The following is a 17517-nucleotide window of genomic DNA, read 5'->3' as shown; positions in this document are numbered from 1 at the left end:
TTCCCCCCCCCCCCTTTTTATTTTTTACCCTGAACACCTGAGATGATTCACTAGTTCCTTCAGCACAGAATCATAGAATGGTTTGGGTTGGAAGGGATCTCAAAGATCATCTAGTTCCAACCCCCCTGCCATGGGCAGGGAAACCCTCCACTACACCAGGTTGCCCAAAGCCTCATCCAACCTGGCCTTGAACACCTCCAGGGATGGGGTGTCCACAACTTCTCTGGGCAACCTGGTCCACTGCCTCACTACCCTCAATGTAAAGAATTTCTTATATCTAACCCTAAATCTGCCCTCTTTCAGTTTAAAGCCATTGCCCCTTGTCCTATCACTACATGCCCTTGTAGAAAGTCCCTCTTCAGCTTTCCTGTAGGCCCCCTTTAGGTACTGGAAAGCTGCATAGCCAACTGTTTGTATTTGCTGTATCTTTTTCCTTTTGATTCCTAAGGAAAAAGTTATCTATGTGAGCACGCTGTCAGTCAGACACGTCTGACTTCAGAATCTCTTGGCTCACTTAAATTTTGTCAACAATGCAGCCCAAAGAAGATCCAGTCTCTCCCTCTAAGGGAAACGGAACTGTGAAAAGTACAGTACTTCTGCTCTGCCTGATCCCTGGCTGGATCCACAGGACAGGGAACCCAGGATGTACGCACAGAACTGGAAATTGATGAAGAACACATGTGACTTGTAAGAGGTAAAGTGCTGAGCAGTATGTGTGGAGAGAGGGGATCGAGGAAGAAAATCCACAGTAAAACAGGTTATGTTAATTATTTTTCCCATGGAGTAGTATGCTTGTTTGCTTATAGTTTCTATTCAATATTTAAGAAAAATAAAAATTAGTTTCCTAATGGGACTGCACGTTTCAGGCCATGTCCAAGTAACAGACATACTTCTGTATATGAGCTCTCCTTGCTTCAGCACGACTCTCAACAGTTTCATGACAAATCCCTAAATGAGCATCAACAACTAACTTGGAAAGTTACTCCTACAATTTAGAAGCACAGAAGTTTCTGTAACTGCTTGCCACATCGGCCTGTTGTTAAGATTCTCATCACTCTCACAGTCAATAATCTCTCCGCCCTTATCTCTGCAGACACAAACTGGTACCAAAGAGAGAAGAAGTATTCAGCACAAGAGTCCAAGAAAAGACTTGGGCTCTTAAAGTAATTCCACTAAAGATCCAGCTGTTCAGTTAAATGATCACCTACATTGATACCATGACTAATGCTGAAAGCTGTAACAAAGATGTAACGGGATGAACATCTCATTCAAAACAAAACAGAGAGACTAATAAAGCTTTAGCTTCTACTTAGAGCTTGTAAAACTCCCTGTTCTGTGTCCATATTAATCACAAGAGACAATATATAAATATTTTTAAGTACTCAGCTCCTTATCTAGCAACTTCTTTCACTGTGCCTAGTACAGGGACTGGAAGATCAGCGAGGTGAGTGAGCGCAGGACAACTGGACATCTTCAAACGTGAAGCTGTACCTGCACAATTGGTTTTCACTGTTAAGGCCACTCTGTGTAGAGGATAATCTGAAATGCAGGTCACAGCCACATCCTGCTGGGGATGCTCGAGGTCAAGCGCTTGACTCTTCCTCAAGGTGTACCGAGACACTACAAATGAATGACTTTAAGTGGTGTGGAGAAGTAACAAACACCTGTTTGATGTGACCTGATTATATACTGCAAAATTTGCAGCACCCTCCCCCTTTATTTTGCAAAAGTTAGGCATAAAATACACAAGGCTTTGCAATAGTTGTCTTAAAATCTGCATTGGAAAGATACCTTACTAGAGCAACAGCAATGTGGTACGGCTGACAGGAGACACTGCGTGTGTTTTAGCTATCAAACTACAAACTGGAGACCAGCTCAGAGATGCTCTCGAGTACAAAGCGTCGTACGTGCTGACGCTAATTTCTTAAGGCTTTTGCTCCTTGGCTGTATTTTCAATAAAAACATTTGCCCTTGTGGTAAGAGCAGATACTGACAGTCTGTTATGTTTTACGTAATTCTTAACTGATACCAGCTGATTCCAGGCAGCTGCTGCTCCCTCTGCCATGTGCTTCCCTCCCATTTAGTTGACAGGAAAGATGAGCTTTTTCCTCAGTGTGAAACTAGGCTGTGGCATCTGCTTGTCTTCATTTGGCTTGCAACTCTTTCTGCTCACTTCTTGATTCACTGCTGTCAGGATGGTGAGGATATCTTCTCCTCTGCAAAAACACAAGTGTATTTTGTATTAGGGAGGCAGTTAACATCAGAAGAATTACCACACTCTGATATATCTTGATCTATACCAGTGCTAATAGCTCCTGTTTTAAACAGGCTTCAAAGCAGTTAGGTAACTACCACCTTGAACAATCTGCATGGTGTTGCTCTGTTCGACATCACTCTTTTCACTCTGAGCAAGCACTCCCACTGCGTACCATCTACCTCTGCATCCAAATCAAAGTCCTGTCATTCAGCAGGAACATACAGGTGTTGCCAAAAAGCAGCTTACGCAAACATAGTTACCGAGGACAGCTGTACTCCAAGTGCTGGCACAACGCTTGTATGTACCAGGTCCCCTGCCTTGGGCTTCTGTAGGAAACGTAATCTTGCAGGGTGGCCATGCCCAAGAGGAAGTCTGCTTCTGCGGGGATGCAGTCAAGTTGAAATCTTGCATCTGTTTCTACAGAAGAATCTTGCTCTCCAGAATCTGTTTCAATGGTCACGCCTTTCTGGCAAGCGTCACCTTGGCAGGCCTGAACAAAAAAGACTTTTGGTTTTCCAGCAAGTGAGCAGCAATTCTGTCCAGTGAAAGCTGTGGTCAGTTCCTGGATAGGTACTTCCTGCCCATCAACACCATATATAATGCCTTTTTTCCCATGAGATAGGATACAGCAAACAAAACAGTCTTTGTCTGTGTGGTCTTCACAGCGGTAGATGTTCACAGTCTTACGGATTTCCTCTGCAGTGAGGTCTCTATATTCTGCTATTGTAAAATGAAGCTTGCTAAAGATTCTTCTCAGAGCAGCTGGAAAGTAAACAGAAGGGGAATTGGAGCCGTTTCATTATATTAAAGTTGGACTCTGCTACTGCAAATTGCATTTCTAGAGATAATCTTTTTTTTAAATCCTGCTCCACTACTCTCCAGGTACACTCCTGCTCTGAAAATAATCTGGTAGTCTAATCACTAATCGCATGTCTACTGAGTTAACTCTCATTAAAAGGCTTCCTTGCAATCTTCCTGTTTAGTATTGCCTCCTTCTGAAAAGCATGCAGAACTATTACGAACGCTGTATCTCTTTCCCCACCCACTTTTCAGCTAGTCCTTTCATCTCTCAAAAGGTGCTCAACAGGGTGGTTGCTTTACCCAAGATGGGAGGGCACTACCCGTTTGGGCAGTACCTGTGTCACAGGAAGAGACACCTTGCACCCTGACTCTTGAATGAAGACAGCGTTCAATCCAATCAGAGGCAGCCCACTGACAGATTTTATCTCTAGGTGTAGATAGTGCAAATACATCCACCTCACAGACCCGAGGACTTGCAATGAGCTATGCTGCTGCTGCAGGACAGCCTGCTAAAATCAGGGCCCCTGAATAGGAAGGTAATTGAGTCCCTAAATTCCAAAATATCCCTTCCCTTTTTTTATATTTTAAGTTGGATGTTAAACAACTAACATCCAACTTAAAGCCAATTCTGGTTCAGCAGCAAATCTGGTTCTGATTCTGTGTATTTTAGAAGTCGTATGTGCAAGGCTGAGACAAAGCCAGCAGAGCTGCAAGGCCCAGGCTGAGGTTGCTGCTTAAGGTTGCAGTAAACTCAGTAAAACAGCAAACAGCTAGTGAATTGTTCTGAATGAGCCAGTAAAAGCTTGATGAGCTGATTAGGGTTTGTCAGCACAGGAAACAGCCGACTCAGCCACTACAACAAAAGTATCCTAGAAAAGGAGGACTGAAATTCAGACCTTCAGTACAGAAAAAGAAACAAGGTTTCTGTTTTTGAAGACACGCAAACTCAGTTTTAATGTTCACTGTACCTGCATCCACGTCTGTCCCATTCCTATCCTTCATCTTTTTGGGTTCTGGCACTGCTTCCCTGGCTTTTGCAAAATTGTGATTATTCAGGATCAGGCATACTCCACGGGGCTGGCTAGTCATTTTGTAAGCTTCAAGCTGTTGAAAAGAAAGACTATTGGTGAAATTACTCCACTCTCCTCCAGGTGCTTCTCAACCCTTGCTAGTGGCACAGCAAGGTGAAGAGCCAGCCGGCTTTCCCTCTAGGCAGCTCCCCCTACACAGCTTTGCTCCCAGGACCTGGCACTGCATGGCCCCACCACCTTTGGGAGTCTGCGCAGAGCAAGACAGCAGCCCCCCAGAACGACATCATCATGCTCAGCCCACATGGGCTGCTGTGTTCACCCACTTGACATCCAGCCACCTGCCAACACCTCTTTCCCGGGATAATGAACCCGGCCTATCTTGCTACCCTCGCAAATCTTTCCCAAGTTTTAACACTGTCACAACTGCTGGCTGTGACTCAGCTTCAGAATTAAGGACGTTACAGAGTGGGGCATTTTTGTTTTCCTAGACAGTGCTTTTAACGGTTGGGCTCATAATAACTGTTCACCTCGAGGAGGGACAACCTATTCTAAGACAAAATTATGATATTTCTACGAAACAAACCAACTTACCTGGGAAGATTCATGCCAACTGCCAGGAGAATCATGTGCCACAGATGACGCTGGCCACCTGGCATGGGCTGAATGCAGACAAAAGAAGTTTAAGTACAGAAAGTAGCCCTAGAGAAAGGAGAAAAGCTCTGCTTCGACGTCTTCACAAGTACCTCCTGGGAAAAAACTGCTCTCTGGAAACACTGAATTGTGGTTGTATGGCTGTTCCTGTCAGCTATAAGCTACTAGATAATCAATTAAATGGGAGTAAAATGTCTTGTGATCAGTTAGTAACTGGACACTTGATCACTTTTTAGAGAGGCAACTGTGTAGAGAAGTGAAATGTAAGTGGTGTAGAGGGTCCGAAAGTTGAAGAATAGCAAAAAATTTTTTGAGAGTTTCAATTACCTTCAGGGCCTCCTGTGCTGCCCCTCTGTTCCTCTGGGAAGAGCATCTCTTCTTCAACTGAAAAACATTAATTATTAGACCTGTATGATACCTAAGTGTCACTTCAAGAATAACTATGGAAAGAAGCCTTTTTGTTTTGTTTTGGTTTGGTTTACCAAATAGGTTTAATTCATACTCTTCAATTTTCTTCAACAGGCTGACGTTAATTTCTGCACACAGACTCTTCAGGACACTTAGGTTGTCTTCTCCCAAAATCCCCTTCTTCTCCATCTCAATGAAAACGTCGAGCATTGTCTGGGTAATCAGAAAGGCAGTTTGCTCTTAGGGCACATCCATGCTGCCACCGAGAGGGAAGTTGCAGCATGTGCATGAGCACCTAAGCTTTAATGTACTGACAGAACACGCCACCCACAGGCAGTCCAGCTGACAGGTAGCTGAGCTGAGACCTCAGCTGAGTCAATTAAACCTACTTTAAAAAAAGCACAAGTACTGTAATTACAACCATCTTCTCAGAACATACTCATTTCCTTTCCACAGCTCAGAGATGCTGAGATCAAGTAAGATCTAATAGATCATACAGATCTAATGGTGATCATACAGGAATACATAACGTCATTTTTAATGACATTCATTTAAATGGCTTTCATTCATTCGACTTCCAGTGGCTACTTTGTGCACTTGACTGAAACACAAGAATCATTGCAATGACCATCTTGAGCAATGGCAAAAATGGGTATAACCATGCAAGTGTGGTGTAGAGACTGCTCTGAAGCAAAAGGGGACCCAAGGAACAGGAGCTCTTGCCAAACGAGTGGCAGAGCACAGTGGTCACCCCAAGGATTTACTAGAACAGCTATCACTAGATGGTCTCAGTCCCTCCTCTAAGAAAAGAGGGAAAGTGCTAATAAAGTTTGCATTAGACAGAACAGAGTACCCAGCAGCCAGAACTGCTGGCTGAGGTAGTGTAAGAGCAGCTGGATCTACAAGCTCTTGCGCCTCAGCCTTGGTAAGGATCCGCTGCTTAGACCTGTATTTTCTGAGTTTGGAAATAAACAGAACAGAAGCATAAAGTAATAGCCACAGCAGGCAATTTTCTGTGTTTGAGAATGGCTTAGGAAGCAGCCAAAAGAAAATCGATTGGGCAGGATAACTGAATGTGCTCATCAGTCTTCCACTGATCAAAGCCACTGAGTCCACTAAGCCCCATATGCTGCTTGGACATGAAGGCCTCTGTGCCCGGCGCAGGGCTGGCCCACACTTTCTGGGCTGTGACACTGCTGCAAAAGCTACATATAACACCAGCACAGGCAAGTCCCATACGCAGCGGAGAGCCTATAATCCGTTTCCAGCTGCATCCTTTTTCTTTATGGTGTTTTCATCATAAGAAGAGTGACACCCTAAGAAGAGTGACATTCGTTCCACTCAGAGTAACTCAAATGCCTCTACAGATTGTAGTAACTATTAAAAAAAAAAAAAAGAAGAAAAGATTCAAGAAATTCTTACTGTCTTAGCGTTTAGCCTGCATTTTGGTAATTCTTTCCCCAGAAGAAACTTGAAAGACTTCAGCTCATCTTCAGTGATATCTTCAGACAGCTGAAAGAGCAGGTATCTAGAAAGAGAAGTAGAGAACACTGTTGCATCGTATTCCCAAGCACGTCCCTTAGCAAAATTTAACATCGTACTGTTGAACTGCCCCCTTTGTGTGCCCTCCAGCACATAAATCGCTTCTTTTGCTTTTTCACTGGGGGGACGTTAAGTCCCAGGACAGTCTGAAGTCAAACAGTTTTCAGCTGCAATTAAAAAGATCTCGTTTTTCCTAAAATCAAAACCACGCTGAAACTTTCTGGAGTTGAGAACAAAGACTCACACTCTGTCACCTACGGCACCACGCAGCACCGGGGCAGGGAGGCCTTTGCGGGCTGTAAGTATTTCAGAAAGGTACGGCTTAGTTTTCTCCCTTTTACTGGGCAGAAATTTCAACTTTCCGTACGGCTTGTACCCGTTTTCTCTTGGAAGACGCTGCGTGCTCCCAGGCCTTAGCCTGGTGCTCAAGCCGCGGGCGAACGCTTACACCGGCCACACGAGAAGCGCGGCCGGCCCGCGGGGCGCGCTCCCGAGCGAGGCTCAGCCCGGCGGGCGCGGCACCGCCCCGGGCCGCCCGCCGGACCCGCCCGCCGGGCACTCACCTGTAGGCCGACACCCGTGCCCTGCCGGGCGTCCGAAGCTCCTTCTCCATCTCCTCTCGGCTGGAGCCCAGGTGGGCAGCAAGGAGGTCGATCCGTCTGATCCGGTAGAGCAGCTCCTTCAGGAAGGACAGGTTCCCCGCCTCGATCATGCCTTTCTCCTGCAGCGCTTCGAAGAAGTCCTGTGTCTTCTGGATGGCTTCCAGCTTCCTCACGGGGATGTGCTCCATGCTGAGGAACTTCAGAGCCGCCAGCTCGGCCTCGTCCAGCTTCTCGCTGACCACCAGCAGCCGCTGCCTCGGCAGCTCCATCGCCCCGCGGCGAGCAGAAGGCGCCTCCCCGCCGGCGTCCGCGCTTCCTTCCGCCGCCGGCGGCGCCAGGGCCCCTGGGAGCTGTAGTTCCTGCTGGATTTCCCACCAAGAAACTTGAAAACTGCGCGTCTGGCAGAGAGGACTTTTCGCAGGCGCATGTTAGGCCCCCGCCGCTCACAGTTATGGAGCACTGACTATTCTTGAGAAGACTTGTGCAGGTCCAAGGGTCTCCCCCTAGCCCGGGCTTTTCCTGCAATTACACCGTTCTAGTCCAAAGGCACTCACGATTCATCGCCGTTTTAACACAAACAGAAAGGCGCTCATAGCGCCACTGACACGACTTCCTCCTCGTAAGCCACCTGGGGCGCAGCCCAGCACCCCAACGGGCACCCAGCACCCCAACGGGCACCCAGCACAGAACCAGCTCCCTTCGCGCCACTCCCGGGTTTGCTGAAGGCAACAGGAGCGGGCACTGCACGATGTGGGAAGACGCTGGGATGGTGCACCAGCCTTGACAGACCTTCTGGTGCAGCACTCTCAATAGATGGCATTTCACAACAACGGGAGGGAGGAGGGAAGAGATTTTACCAGTTAGCATTTCACCCTTCTGAAAACGAACATAAACACCTTAGGGCTCACCTTGAGCACGAGAGCCACCCTCAGAACATCCATACTCTCCAAATAAAGAAACACTGTTCTCTCTAAGCACTGATTTAAAACCAGAGTCCCTTCCCTCCCCTCCCAAAAAAAAAAAAAAAAAACAGGAAAAAAACAGTTTGACAATATATTAAGCAGAAATCTTTACACTGTTATCATAGAGGTGGCGTATCAGTGTTCAAAACCCCATGCAAGATATTTGATTACTGCACGTGTGGCAAGTAGGGTCAACAGTGGAAGCAATCTGAATATGGAAAGACACTTTTTAACAGCCCATGAGCCCATCGTGCCCTCAAGTCAGTTAAAACAAGCTCTTCCCAGTACATAGACTGAAGGAGGTATGGATCCTTCTCTTTGTACTGATATGCTTCGACAAATCAGGCCCAAACACAAGCGGCTACACAACTATAAAACTAATGTGAAAGACCTAGGCCAAGCTCAGAAGACATGTCCAGAATAACATTCCACCTAGCTAGAAATGTATTACAGCTGGCACCCACACGAGCCAGCCTCGTTCAGGGCCAGGGAAATTCCCTTGGCTGTCAATAACAGAACAGACACAGCGGCAAGCGAAGGCACAATTACAGAAAGGACACACAGAAATGACTATCTGGGAATTCCCAACAATGTCAACTATATTTTTTAGCAGATTGCACAGGAGTAATTGCATATTAAACATGCCATTGTCTGTTAATAATTTGACACATCTCTAGTTGAAAAGAGGCAGATCTGAACAATTTCAGAAAGAACGTGCCTATATTAGTTAGGAGTCAAAATAAAAAGGATAACCAGCAAGGGCTGAACACCCACCATCTCTTGAGAAAAATGTAGCTCTGGACTCCCTACTGCCTAGCTTAATCTCCCAAATGCTCTGTATTTTGGTTCCACTCATCCCTAGGCTTCAAGATTTCCTGCAGGAGAGCTTACAGATCACAGACATAGCCAACAGTCCGGCTAATCAAAACCCCGCAGTGCCGGAATTCACACCACTTTGAGAACTAAGAGCGAAACCTTATATAAGTGCTGGGAAAACACATAGTTGCAGCTGCCTGCGCAATGGGAGAAGCTGGCCGCAATCTGAACACAGGCAGGCTCTTCCCACATACCACTAACCCATCCCAAGAGCAGTACATTGACAAGTCACCCTAAAACCATTACGGCGGAGAGAATGACAAACTTCCCTTGGAAGGTGGGCGTAAACGGCTCTCTGAGACACGGATGCTAAACTGAACAAATAGGTAGCACGATGCAAATGACCGGGCAGGGATTCATGCCACTGAATAACATCATTATCTCCACCTCTGCAGCTAACTGTCTTCCCCAACTCTTCTAAGCATTTCCCTTTTCAAATGGCATCACTCTGATCTCGCCTGCTTTCAGCTTAAGCCTGGAGGACTTCAACTCACCGACTTTGCTTTCCTACCAACCTTCTGACTCCACTCTCTGGTGGTAGCACTTATGCTGGCTGAAAATAAAAGACAGAATTGAGCGTCAGGATTGTTTTGCTATAGCGTTTTGCTACAAGTTGAAGAAAAGGGAGGACAGGCACAGGAACCATAGCTGAGGGCCTTCAGAGAGGAAAGGCGATTGCCTCTCGCCATTCTCTAAGTTGTGCTACAGAGGAAAAACAGTCAGAAAATTGCAGATCTGACTACCTTCTTACCTCTTAGTTCCGTGGGAGGGCCACAAATACAGGCAAGAACACAATCAGCCACTCTGATGCAAGTGTGTGCGAGCATACTTTGCTCAGAACCATAAATCTGGAAGCGCGTTTCCTCCTTCCTTGATCACTGCACGAGCCACATAAAAATTCACAGTATGGCTATGATGGAGAAATCAAAGTGTAGAATTAGTAGGCAATCAGTATCAAGGACACTGACTAAAGTACGAATAATATACTATATTGCACAACTTCAAGAGTATAAATAGTCTCTGTACTGTTACAAAGGTGAGCTAGCTTTGTGGAATTACCACCAAGCACCCATCTCTGCGCAGACATGCAATAAACAAGTTATCTCGACTTCGTGTGTGGATTGTCTTTTTGCATGCCGGGTGAAAGACCCCTGATTTTTGGGACAGCAGCTACTTCTTGCAGTCCTTTGGAGGATTTTCATGGGATTTTCTCTCCCTTCTAGGAGGTCTTCATCAGCAGGCAATAATGTTAGCTATGACGTGGCCTGATTTTAACAGGTAGAACAAAATACCATACGAATTTAATAACAGAGTGTGACTCACCAGAACATCCCCCTCCAGTGCAGGACAGCTCAGAGGAGAAAGGTGAAAAGCAATGATCGCAGGGAAGAATATCTGATAGAGCAAGCTCCATCTGCCTCAACATCAAGGAGACTGGAGCGTAACCTTAGTTTTAGAGAAGACAGCTGCACCTGTGAATCATCAGGTTCCCCAAGACAATTAACAAAGAATGTCTTCCTGAGCTATCCAGACCAGCATGGGGACTGTAAATATGTGGCTTAGCCCAACATAGAAGTATAAAAACTGGACAACTGGTAAAATCTTAAAACTTTGTAAAGAGCAATAGGCTTGAGCTGGCTTCAGCCAACATAGTCCATCATGTCTGAGGTTGCTCAATGTTTTGATGGTGGGCATAGAGAGATTGGTAATAAGACTCATGTTTGTACTGTGATTCAACGGTGTATTGCAATTGCTAAATGATGCTTCTGTTGTGATGTCAGTATGTTTCCTGTATCACACTACTAAACAAAAATCCCACATAGCACCAAATAAGCAAACTTGATATCCAACTCCTCCTCATGGAATATCTGAAAGAACTTGGTCTGAAAGTATTGACCTCTGACATAGAGAAATACAAAAAAATAGAAATACTGTAGATTCACAACTTCACTACTGGAGCAGCTGCCACCTTCCAGCAAGTTTCTCCCAGAGGAAGCAGTTATTTCATTTAAGCTACTTCATTTATTTCATTTTTATTCATTTCATTTCCTTATCATGAAACGACATTCACAAATCTAATTACTAACTTCATATCAGAGTGTCATTTATGAAAACATTGTAAAAAGTTAAATAAAGTGTTGCCAGATTTCCTAACTGGTTAACCAAGTGTCAGCCACAGAACTGTATCATACCTGGTAACACCTTCTGGTAAATTTTGCCACAAACAGCACTCTCATTTACATAGTGCTTGTAACATCTGTTTATTATTTCTGAAACCTGTGTGAACAGAGCTGTGATGCTAAGAATGGGCATTCTGCCTTTTACTTGGAAGGTGAAAAAGGCAAGGGGAGAAAAATGCAACTGCCGACACATTGTGTAGAATTTAAAAAAAAGTTTTGTGTCAAGAACACAAGCAGGATTGAATAAAGAAGCTCTGCTTTATGGCTAGCCATAGATTTCAAAAAAAAAGCAAACTACAAAGAGCAGAAGTCACAAGATGTCTCAAATCCATCCTTTATCTTGTTATAAACTCAAAAGGAATTAGCCGTTAGAATCCCATAGAGCTCACGCATATCACCTACACATCCCTGAGGATTCAAGGTAATAGCAGCCTCACTGGCATCAGCTGACATTATCATGAAAGCCCTGAACTTATTCTTTCCTAACATCTCTCCAGCTGCTACTGAAGGGATATCAATACGCTATCCCTCGGGGTGGCTGCCATTGAATACTTCAAGGAGAGCAAAATAACTTTTGCTGAAGTCAAAGTGTTCATCATACTGACTGTCCCTCAGTCAGCTCACGCGAAAGAGCAACACACCATAAACAAAGGTGATGTGAAAACCAAGAGGATTTATTACAACAGAAACAAGAGTCCACAGAAGCTAACATCAGTTGCCAGGAGGAGAAGGCATCTCAGAGTAGTGGATCTAATGGATTGGGACCTTCCTTCCAGCGGCTGACAGCCATTCAAAACAGACTGTCCCCTAAGAAGTCTCAGAAAAAACACAATTGGAACCTTTACTATTAAAAAAACTGAACAGCAGTGCTGTTTAGCCAAGTAAATTAGCAAGTAAACATAGAACAAACCAAACATTTTGAGGAAAAGAACCAAACTTTTACTATCATAATAATCTTTTTTTGGTCTTTCTGGACAGGGATGTTATTTTCCATGAAAAATTATACAGCTTCCAGAGACAGTCAATGATTCGCCTCTGGGTATATAATTTACAATCTTACACATGCTCCCTAGGAAGGGATCTAGCACTCTGAATCCATCCGTTCTTTTCTTCAGATTTCATGGACTTCTAACAACTTGGACAGAAATAGGACTTCCCTTGGCAATTCTAATAACTCTTAAAAATCATATTACTTGGAAGTGCTTCCTCACTTGAAACCCAGACTGAACGGACTCCACTGCTCCTGCAGGACAGAAAGTCAGATCTGTACTCCTCCACGACCTTACCAGATTGCTACAGATGCAGGTGCCAGGAGACTGATTAAACAAGGGAATTGGAAAATTTAGGTCCAATGGCCCCTTGAAAGACTGGGGCAATTACACAGATCCAGATAATTGATCTGCAAATTCTCTTCTCTGTGTAAGTCCATTCCAGATGTGTTTCCTAACTGAGTGTATTCTTATTTTTCTGCTTTTCAGATGACTGACATTGTGGCATTTGGAAGATCAATTGCTTTCGTAGGGTTGATGTTATCTTTGGCATCTGCTTCCATCCATTTAATACTCGTTCTCCCACTTCCTTGTTCACCTCTGTCAGGATAGTTATAAGATCCTTGTTGCTTGAATAAAAATGAAGAAAAGTTACATTGAAATACACGGTACTTGCACCTAGGCCAAGAAGCTGATCTATGTTTGCTCCAATAAAGCGGTATCTCAGGGAAGGCTAGTATCTTCCTCTTACCCTGCCTGTCACTGAAATTGCATACTCCATTGTGTAACCACAGAATTCAGTGTGTTTGGGGGAATAAAAGCAACCTCCGTGTAGCATCGCTTTACCAGCAAAAGCAGTCCCCTACTTTGGTTATAGTCAGAAGAGTGAACTAAGATGAAACAGAACCAAACTTGTGCGTTCTTCAAGCCCTCTTCTGGACACCATGAGAAAGCGATATCTGAAGGGAAATCCTATTTTCCACATCAAGTTTATGATGGGGATGGGAGGGAGGCAACAAGGAAAATTCTGACTAAAGAATACAGATTTTCTTGTTTGTGTAATCACTCAACAAATTCACCTCTCATCAGGTGTCACTGGAAGAAAAATCATCTATCAGTCAAAAAAATGTTAAAAAACATGCACACACATACACACACTTGTTTATATGCAATGTTCCAGCATTACAATCCTGGTTCTGTCACAGGCAAACTAGGAGAAGTCACTTGTACTTTGGTTCATCTGTAGAAGAATAACAATGACCAATTCCAGAACAATTACTGTCCTGCATTGTCCTGCAGGTGAAAAACATTACATGGCACACATGGAAAACACTGATGTTTCAGCACGGCATGCTTAAGTATGAATGTCTGCAATACCCCAAACGTCCCTAGATTAAAAACAGTACTTACAGTGGGCAAAGCAACTCCATCTTGTCACAGAGGCACTGAATGTAAACACTGCCAGTCTCTGTACAGCGGTAGCACTCATAGTCTTCCACTGTAGCCATGCCAACCAGAGTATCAGCCTGATCAGGAATGGAAGTCAGAGGGGTGGCATCCATCTCAAGATGGTCAGAAAAATCTTCTTTTACTGTGACAGCTGGATGACCTACAGAGCCTTGGCAAGCCTGGATGAAAAACAGCTTGGGTTTGCCAGCAAGAGAAGGACAATTAGATCCACTGAAGCAGGAGAGTAAATCTTTAATATTTACGAAATTACGATCAACCCCTTTTATTTTGTCTTTTTCACCATGGGAAAAAATGAAGCAAACAAAACAGTCCATGTTACTGTGATCTTTTTTGCTGTATTCTTTAACTTTCGCATACATTTGCTTTGCTTCTAGATCCATGTGCTCAACTGTCTCAAACTGAAGCCACTTGAAGACCCTCTTCACGGCCTCTGGGAAAAAAAGTCAGAAGGCGCTTGTTAAACATAAACAGCAACAAGGAAGATGCTGAAACATCAGTGTCTGTGTGGTGGAAGAGAGATTAGCAGAAGTGTTCAGATCCCACCAATCTTGGCCTGTCAAATCTAATCAGAAAAACGCAAATGCCTAATTTTGTTTTTCTAAAACACAACTGGGTTAAGCATCACGCTATCTAAAACAAAAACAGGTTTCAGACTATCTGATTAATCGGTACAAATTAGTGAAGTTTACTGTGTTAAAGCAAGCTTTAACTGTGCATTGCATAGTAATCTCAGATGCTTAACAACAACACTTAGCAAGTTACAGAGAAGGTACTCCTTTAGAATGACAAGTTCTGCCACTTTTAAAGGAAGTAGGTCCCTCATTCTGTGAGAATGATCAATGCAGCGCAAAGGAAGGCAGGGTAACCTGCTTACAAATGCTATGCAGACTTCTCAGCAAATGTTGACTTAATTGTTGTGTGGCCAGTCAGAAAGTAACTGGGAAGTAAGTAGCCTGTAGACAGGCTGGATGGAGTTAAAATATCAGTCGTGTGCTTTCATGAAACAGATTTTACTTTTTAAAGATAAACTCTTGTTTATGTTAAAAGTTACTCTTGCAGGAAGACAGGCTTTAAGGAACATTATAAAACAGTACCATTTATTTCAACATTAAACAGAATTTAAGGACTCTGCTTGAGGGTAGGGAGGCCCTTCAGAGGGATTTGAACAGACTGGATCGTTGGGCTGAGGCCAATGGCATGAGCTTTAATAAGGCCAAGTGCAGAGTCCTTCACTTGGGCTATAAAAACCCCAGGCATCGCTATAGGCTCGAGGAAGAGTGGCTGGAGAGCTGCCTGGCGGAGAAGGACCTGGGGGTCTTGGTTGACTACCGGCTTGATATGAGCCAGCAGTGTGCCCAGGTGGCCAAAAAGGCCAATGGGATACTGGCGTGTATCAAGAATAGTGTGACCAGCAGGAGCAGGGAAGTGATCCTGCCCCTGTACTCGGCACTGGTGAGGCCACACCTGGAATATTGTGCCCAGTTTTGGGCCCCTCGCTTTAAGAGAGATATTGAGCTCCTGGAGCGAGTCCAGAGAAGGGCGACTGAACTGGTCAAGGGGCTGGAAAATAAAACTTATGGGGAGCGGCTGAGGGAGCTGGGGCTGTTTAGCCTGGAGAAGAGGAGGCTGAGGGGAGACCTGATTGCAGCCTACAAATACTTGAGAAAAGATGGTGGGAAGGTAGGGGAAGGGCTCTTTACATTAGTGACGGGTGATAGAACAAGAGGAAATGGGTATAAGCTTAGTCAGGGGAGATTCAGGTTGGATGTTAGGAAGTATTTCTTCTCTGAAAGGGTTGTCAGCCACTGGAATAGGCTGCCCAGGAACGTGGTTGAGTCCCCATCCCTGGATGTGTTTAAGAATAGGGTGGATGATCTACTTGGGGATATGGTTTAATGGGGATTAGGGATGGTTGGACTCGATGATCTCTAAGGTCTTTTCCAACCTAGAAAATCTATGAATCTATGACTTAAAAATAATACTCCATGATAGCTAAGAATTAAAAACAATCAAAAGTGAAAAGGTGGAATAGTAACCCCTCCTTCACTATTTGGTACATACGACCAATTAAGACAATGCTTTTTCCCTAGAACAGAAAGCAGTTCCTTCTTTAAGCCATCAGCTAAACTGTTGGAAGTATTTCTAATTTCTACAGTGATTGTCATTCCAGTTACTCTGGAGGCAAAGGAAGCCAGTGGACATGACTCTTCTTCACAGGAAAGACTAGATAATTCTTTCAGAGAAAAAAATGAACCAGTAATCAGATTAAAAAAGTACTTACCTCCATCTTTCACTGTTCCTTCTCTGGCTTCATATGGATTTTTAAAAATGTAGTTGTTAAGAATCACACAGTAACCATGGGGGTTATTTTTCATCTTATATGATTCCACAAACTATAAAACCAAAGAAAGCAGGTAAGAAAGCAATGCCAAGCATCTCAAAGAGAAATATGCTATACACAGGTTGTTGGTCCTTCACGTCCAAGTGCAAAAAAATCATAAGGGCCAAGATAAAAGGAAGCAAAAGCCTAAGAATACAAAGTAGCTATAGGGGAGAGGAATATGCTTTGTCTCCTTGAATGCCTCCTCCTCCCTCTCCATGGTTAGGATATGATTTTGGCATGGAGAAAAAGAGTATCCAGAAACACAAATTTGCATGTGCAGAGGAAAAGTTCCTGCACTCTTATAATTCCCTCTGAGAGTCTTTGTGGGTTTCTAGTGAGGTGGCAGATTCTGTTGTTCCCTATCCTTCTGTCCAGGAGTACCCTGGACAGGATTTTAATGTCCCAGTCTCCATTATCGTTAAGATTGGTTTTCTTCACACAACAGCTAGCTACTCCTTCATTTCTTGCCTAAAAGGTTGCTGACAGCCAGATCCTCACAAAGGAAGAAGGCTTGGCCTTGTTTTGAAAATAGGAATTGTTCCAAGGCCTACATATAAAGCCAGAACCTCTTCCTTTCAGCTCTTCCACCTGCTTAGTCTTAAGAATTTATACTCCCTTCTCCCACGAGCTGGATGAATACTTTAAAGGTAATCCTGAGGTATTTCTCACCAGGTGTTGTGTCTCCTTCTCTGCTGCTTGTCCTGCTGGATGCACAGACACAGCCACTGGATAATGGAGTTTTTCCTTAGAAACATTTTCTAAGAGAGAGAAGATAAACATAACACTTTAGGACTAAAAAGATAAATCTTAAGCTGTGCGTATTTCAACACTCAAAAAACAGTGCAAGGAGTGAGGTGGAGGGTGGTTTCCACATCACTGAGATGCCACCATTTTGTAGAGCTGGGCCAAGCAGGGTTTCAGTTTCACAGACTGCTGGTTATTGAAGCTGTGTAGAGCTGTGCTCCATTTCCTCTCCACTCTTTTACTGGTAGCAAGATCCAGGGAATAAAAGGCTGACTGTGAGGAGTCACCCCCAGCAAGCCATTCACTAGCATCTCCACTACATGATATATAAGTGAAAGAGGAGACCCATTTTTGTACAGTGGTACGCTACAGCTAGTTCATTTATTTGAGGCAACTGTCTCTTCTCCAGAGAACTTTAGTGTTTGGGAGGAGACACATCTAGGATGCAGAATACCAGCATAATGGAAGATGTCCTCAAAGCAACAAAACACTTTTTTGAATACAACTGCCTGAAATAAGTGAAGAAATCATCAAACCCATGACTCTACCCAAGGAAATAAATCATAGTACCCCTTTTACAAGTTACATAGATGTGTTTATGTCAAGGCAACAAAATCTACA

General features: G+C 44.1%; 2 protein-coding genes across 9 annotated transcripts in view; both read right to left on the bottom strand.

The window, feature by feature from the left end:
• Positions 1-298: 298 nt before the first annotated feature.
• Positions 299-7562, bottom strand: LOC104375427 (caspase-8). 2 transcript variants are annotated; one of them, XM_086616006.1, is made up of 8 exons: positions 7254-7562; positions 6571-6676; positions 5223-5361; positions 5068-5124; positions 4681-4748; positions 4027-4162; positions 2518-3019; positions 299-2216 (listed from the first exon to the last, which is right to left on the bottom strand). In XM_086616006.1, exons 1-8 carry the CDS (start codon positions 7559-7561, stop codon positions 2081-2083), a joined length of 1452 nt encoding a protein of 483 aa, XP_086472132.1. In that variant the 5' UTR covers position 7562; the 3' UTR covers positions 299-2080. The 2 variants fall into 2 exon arrangements, with proteins under 2 accessions (XP_086472132.1, XP_086472133.1); XM_086616007.1 differs by lacking the exons at positions 4027-4162; positions 4681-4748; positions 5068-5124.
• A 755-nt stretch (positions 7563-8317) lies between these two features.
• Positions 8318-17517, bottom strand: part of LOC104383149 (caspase-8-like) — an 18231-nt gene continuing 9031 nt past the window's right edge. For 3 of the 7 annotated variants that reach the window (XM_086616010.1, XM_086616008.1, XM_086616009.1), the window contains exons 5-8: positions 16822-16910; positions 16051-16162; positions 13710-14199; positions 10054-12928 (exon numbers count right to left, since the gene is read on the bottom strand). In XM_086616010.1, coding sequence (XP_086472136.1) covers positions 12754-12928; positions 13710-14199; positions 16051-16162; positions 16822-16910 — 866 coding nt within the window. In that variant the 3' untranslated portion in view covers positions 10054-12753. The other 4 variants (XR_015222308.1, XR_015222307.1, XR_015222309.1 and 1 more) reach the window with 4 other exon arrangements.

The sequence above is a fragment of the Tauraco erythrolophus genome, chromosome 8 (genome assembly GCF_009769465.1).
Source record: "Tauraco erythrolophus isolate bTauEry1 chromosome 8, bTauEry1.pri, whole genome shotgun sequence".
Lineage (NCBI taxonomy): Eukaryota > Metazoa > Chordata > Aves > Musophagiformes > Musophagidae > Tauraco > Tauraco erythrolophus.
Note: the sequence above shows the minus strand (reverse complement) of the source record. Positions and strands in the feature narration are given on the sequence as shown.

Bases quoted from the DNA above. Each gene is read 5' to 3' on its own strand.
- LOC104375427 (XM_086616006.1), bottom strand. From the start codon at position 7,561: ATGGAGCTGCCGAGGCAGCGGCTGCTGGTGGTCAGCGAGAAGCTGGAC. The intron at 5,362-6,570 runs GTAAGAATTTCT...CTGATTACCCAG, and splicing joins GCAGGCTAAACGCTAAGACA to ACAATGCTCGACGTTTTCAT. The intron at 3,020-4,026 runs GTACAGTGAACA...TTTACTTTCCAG, and splicing joins TGGGACAGACGTGGATGCAG to CTGCTCTGAGAAGAATCTTT.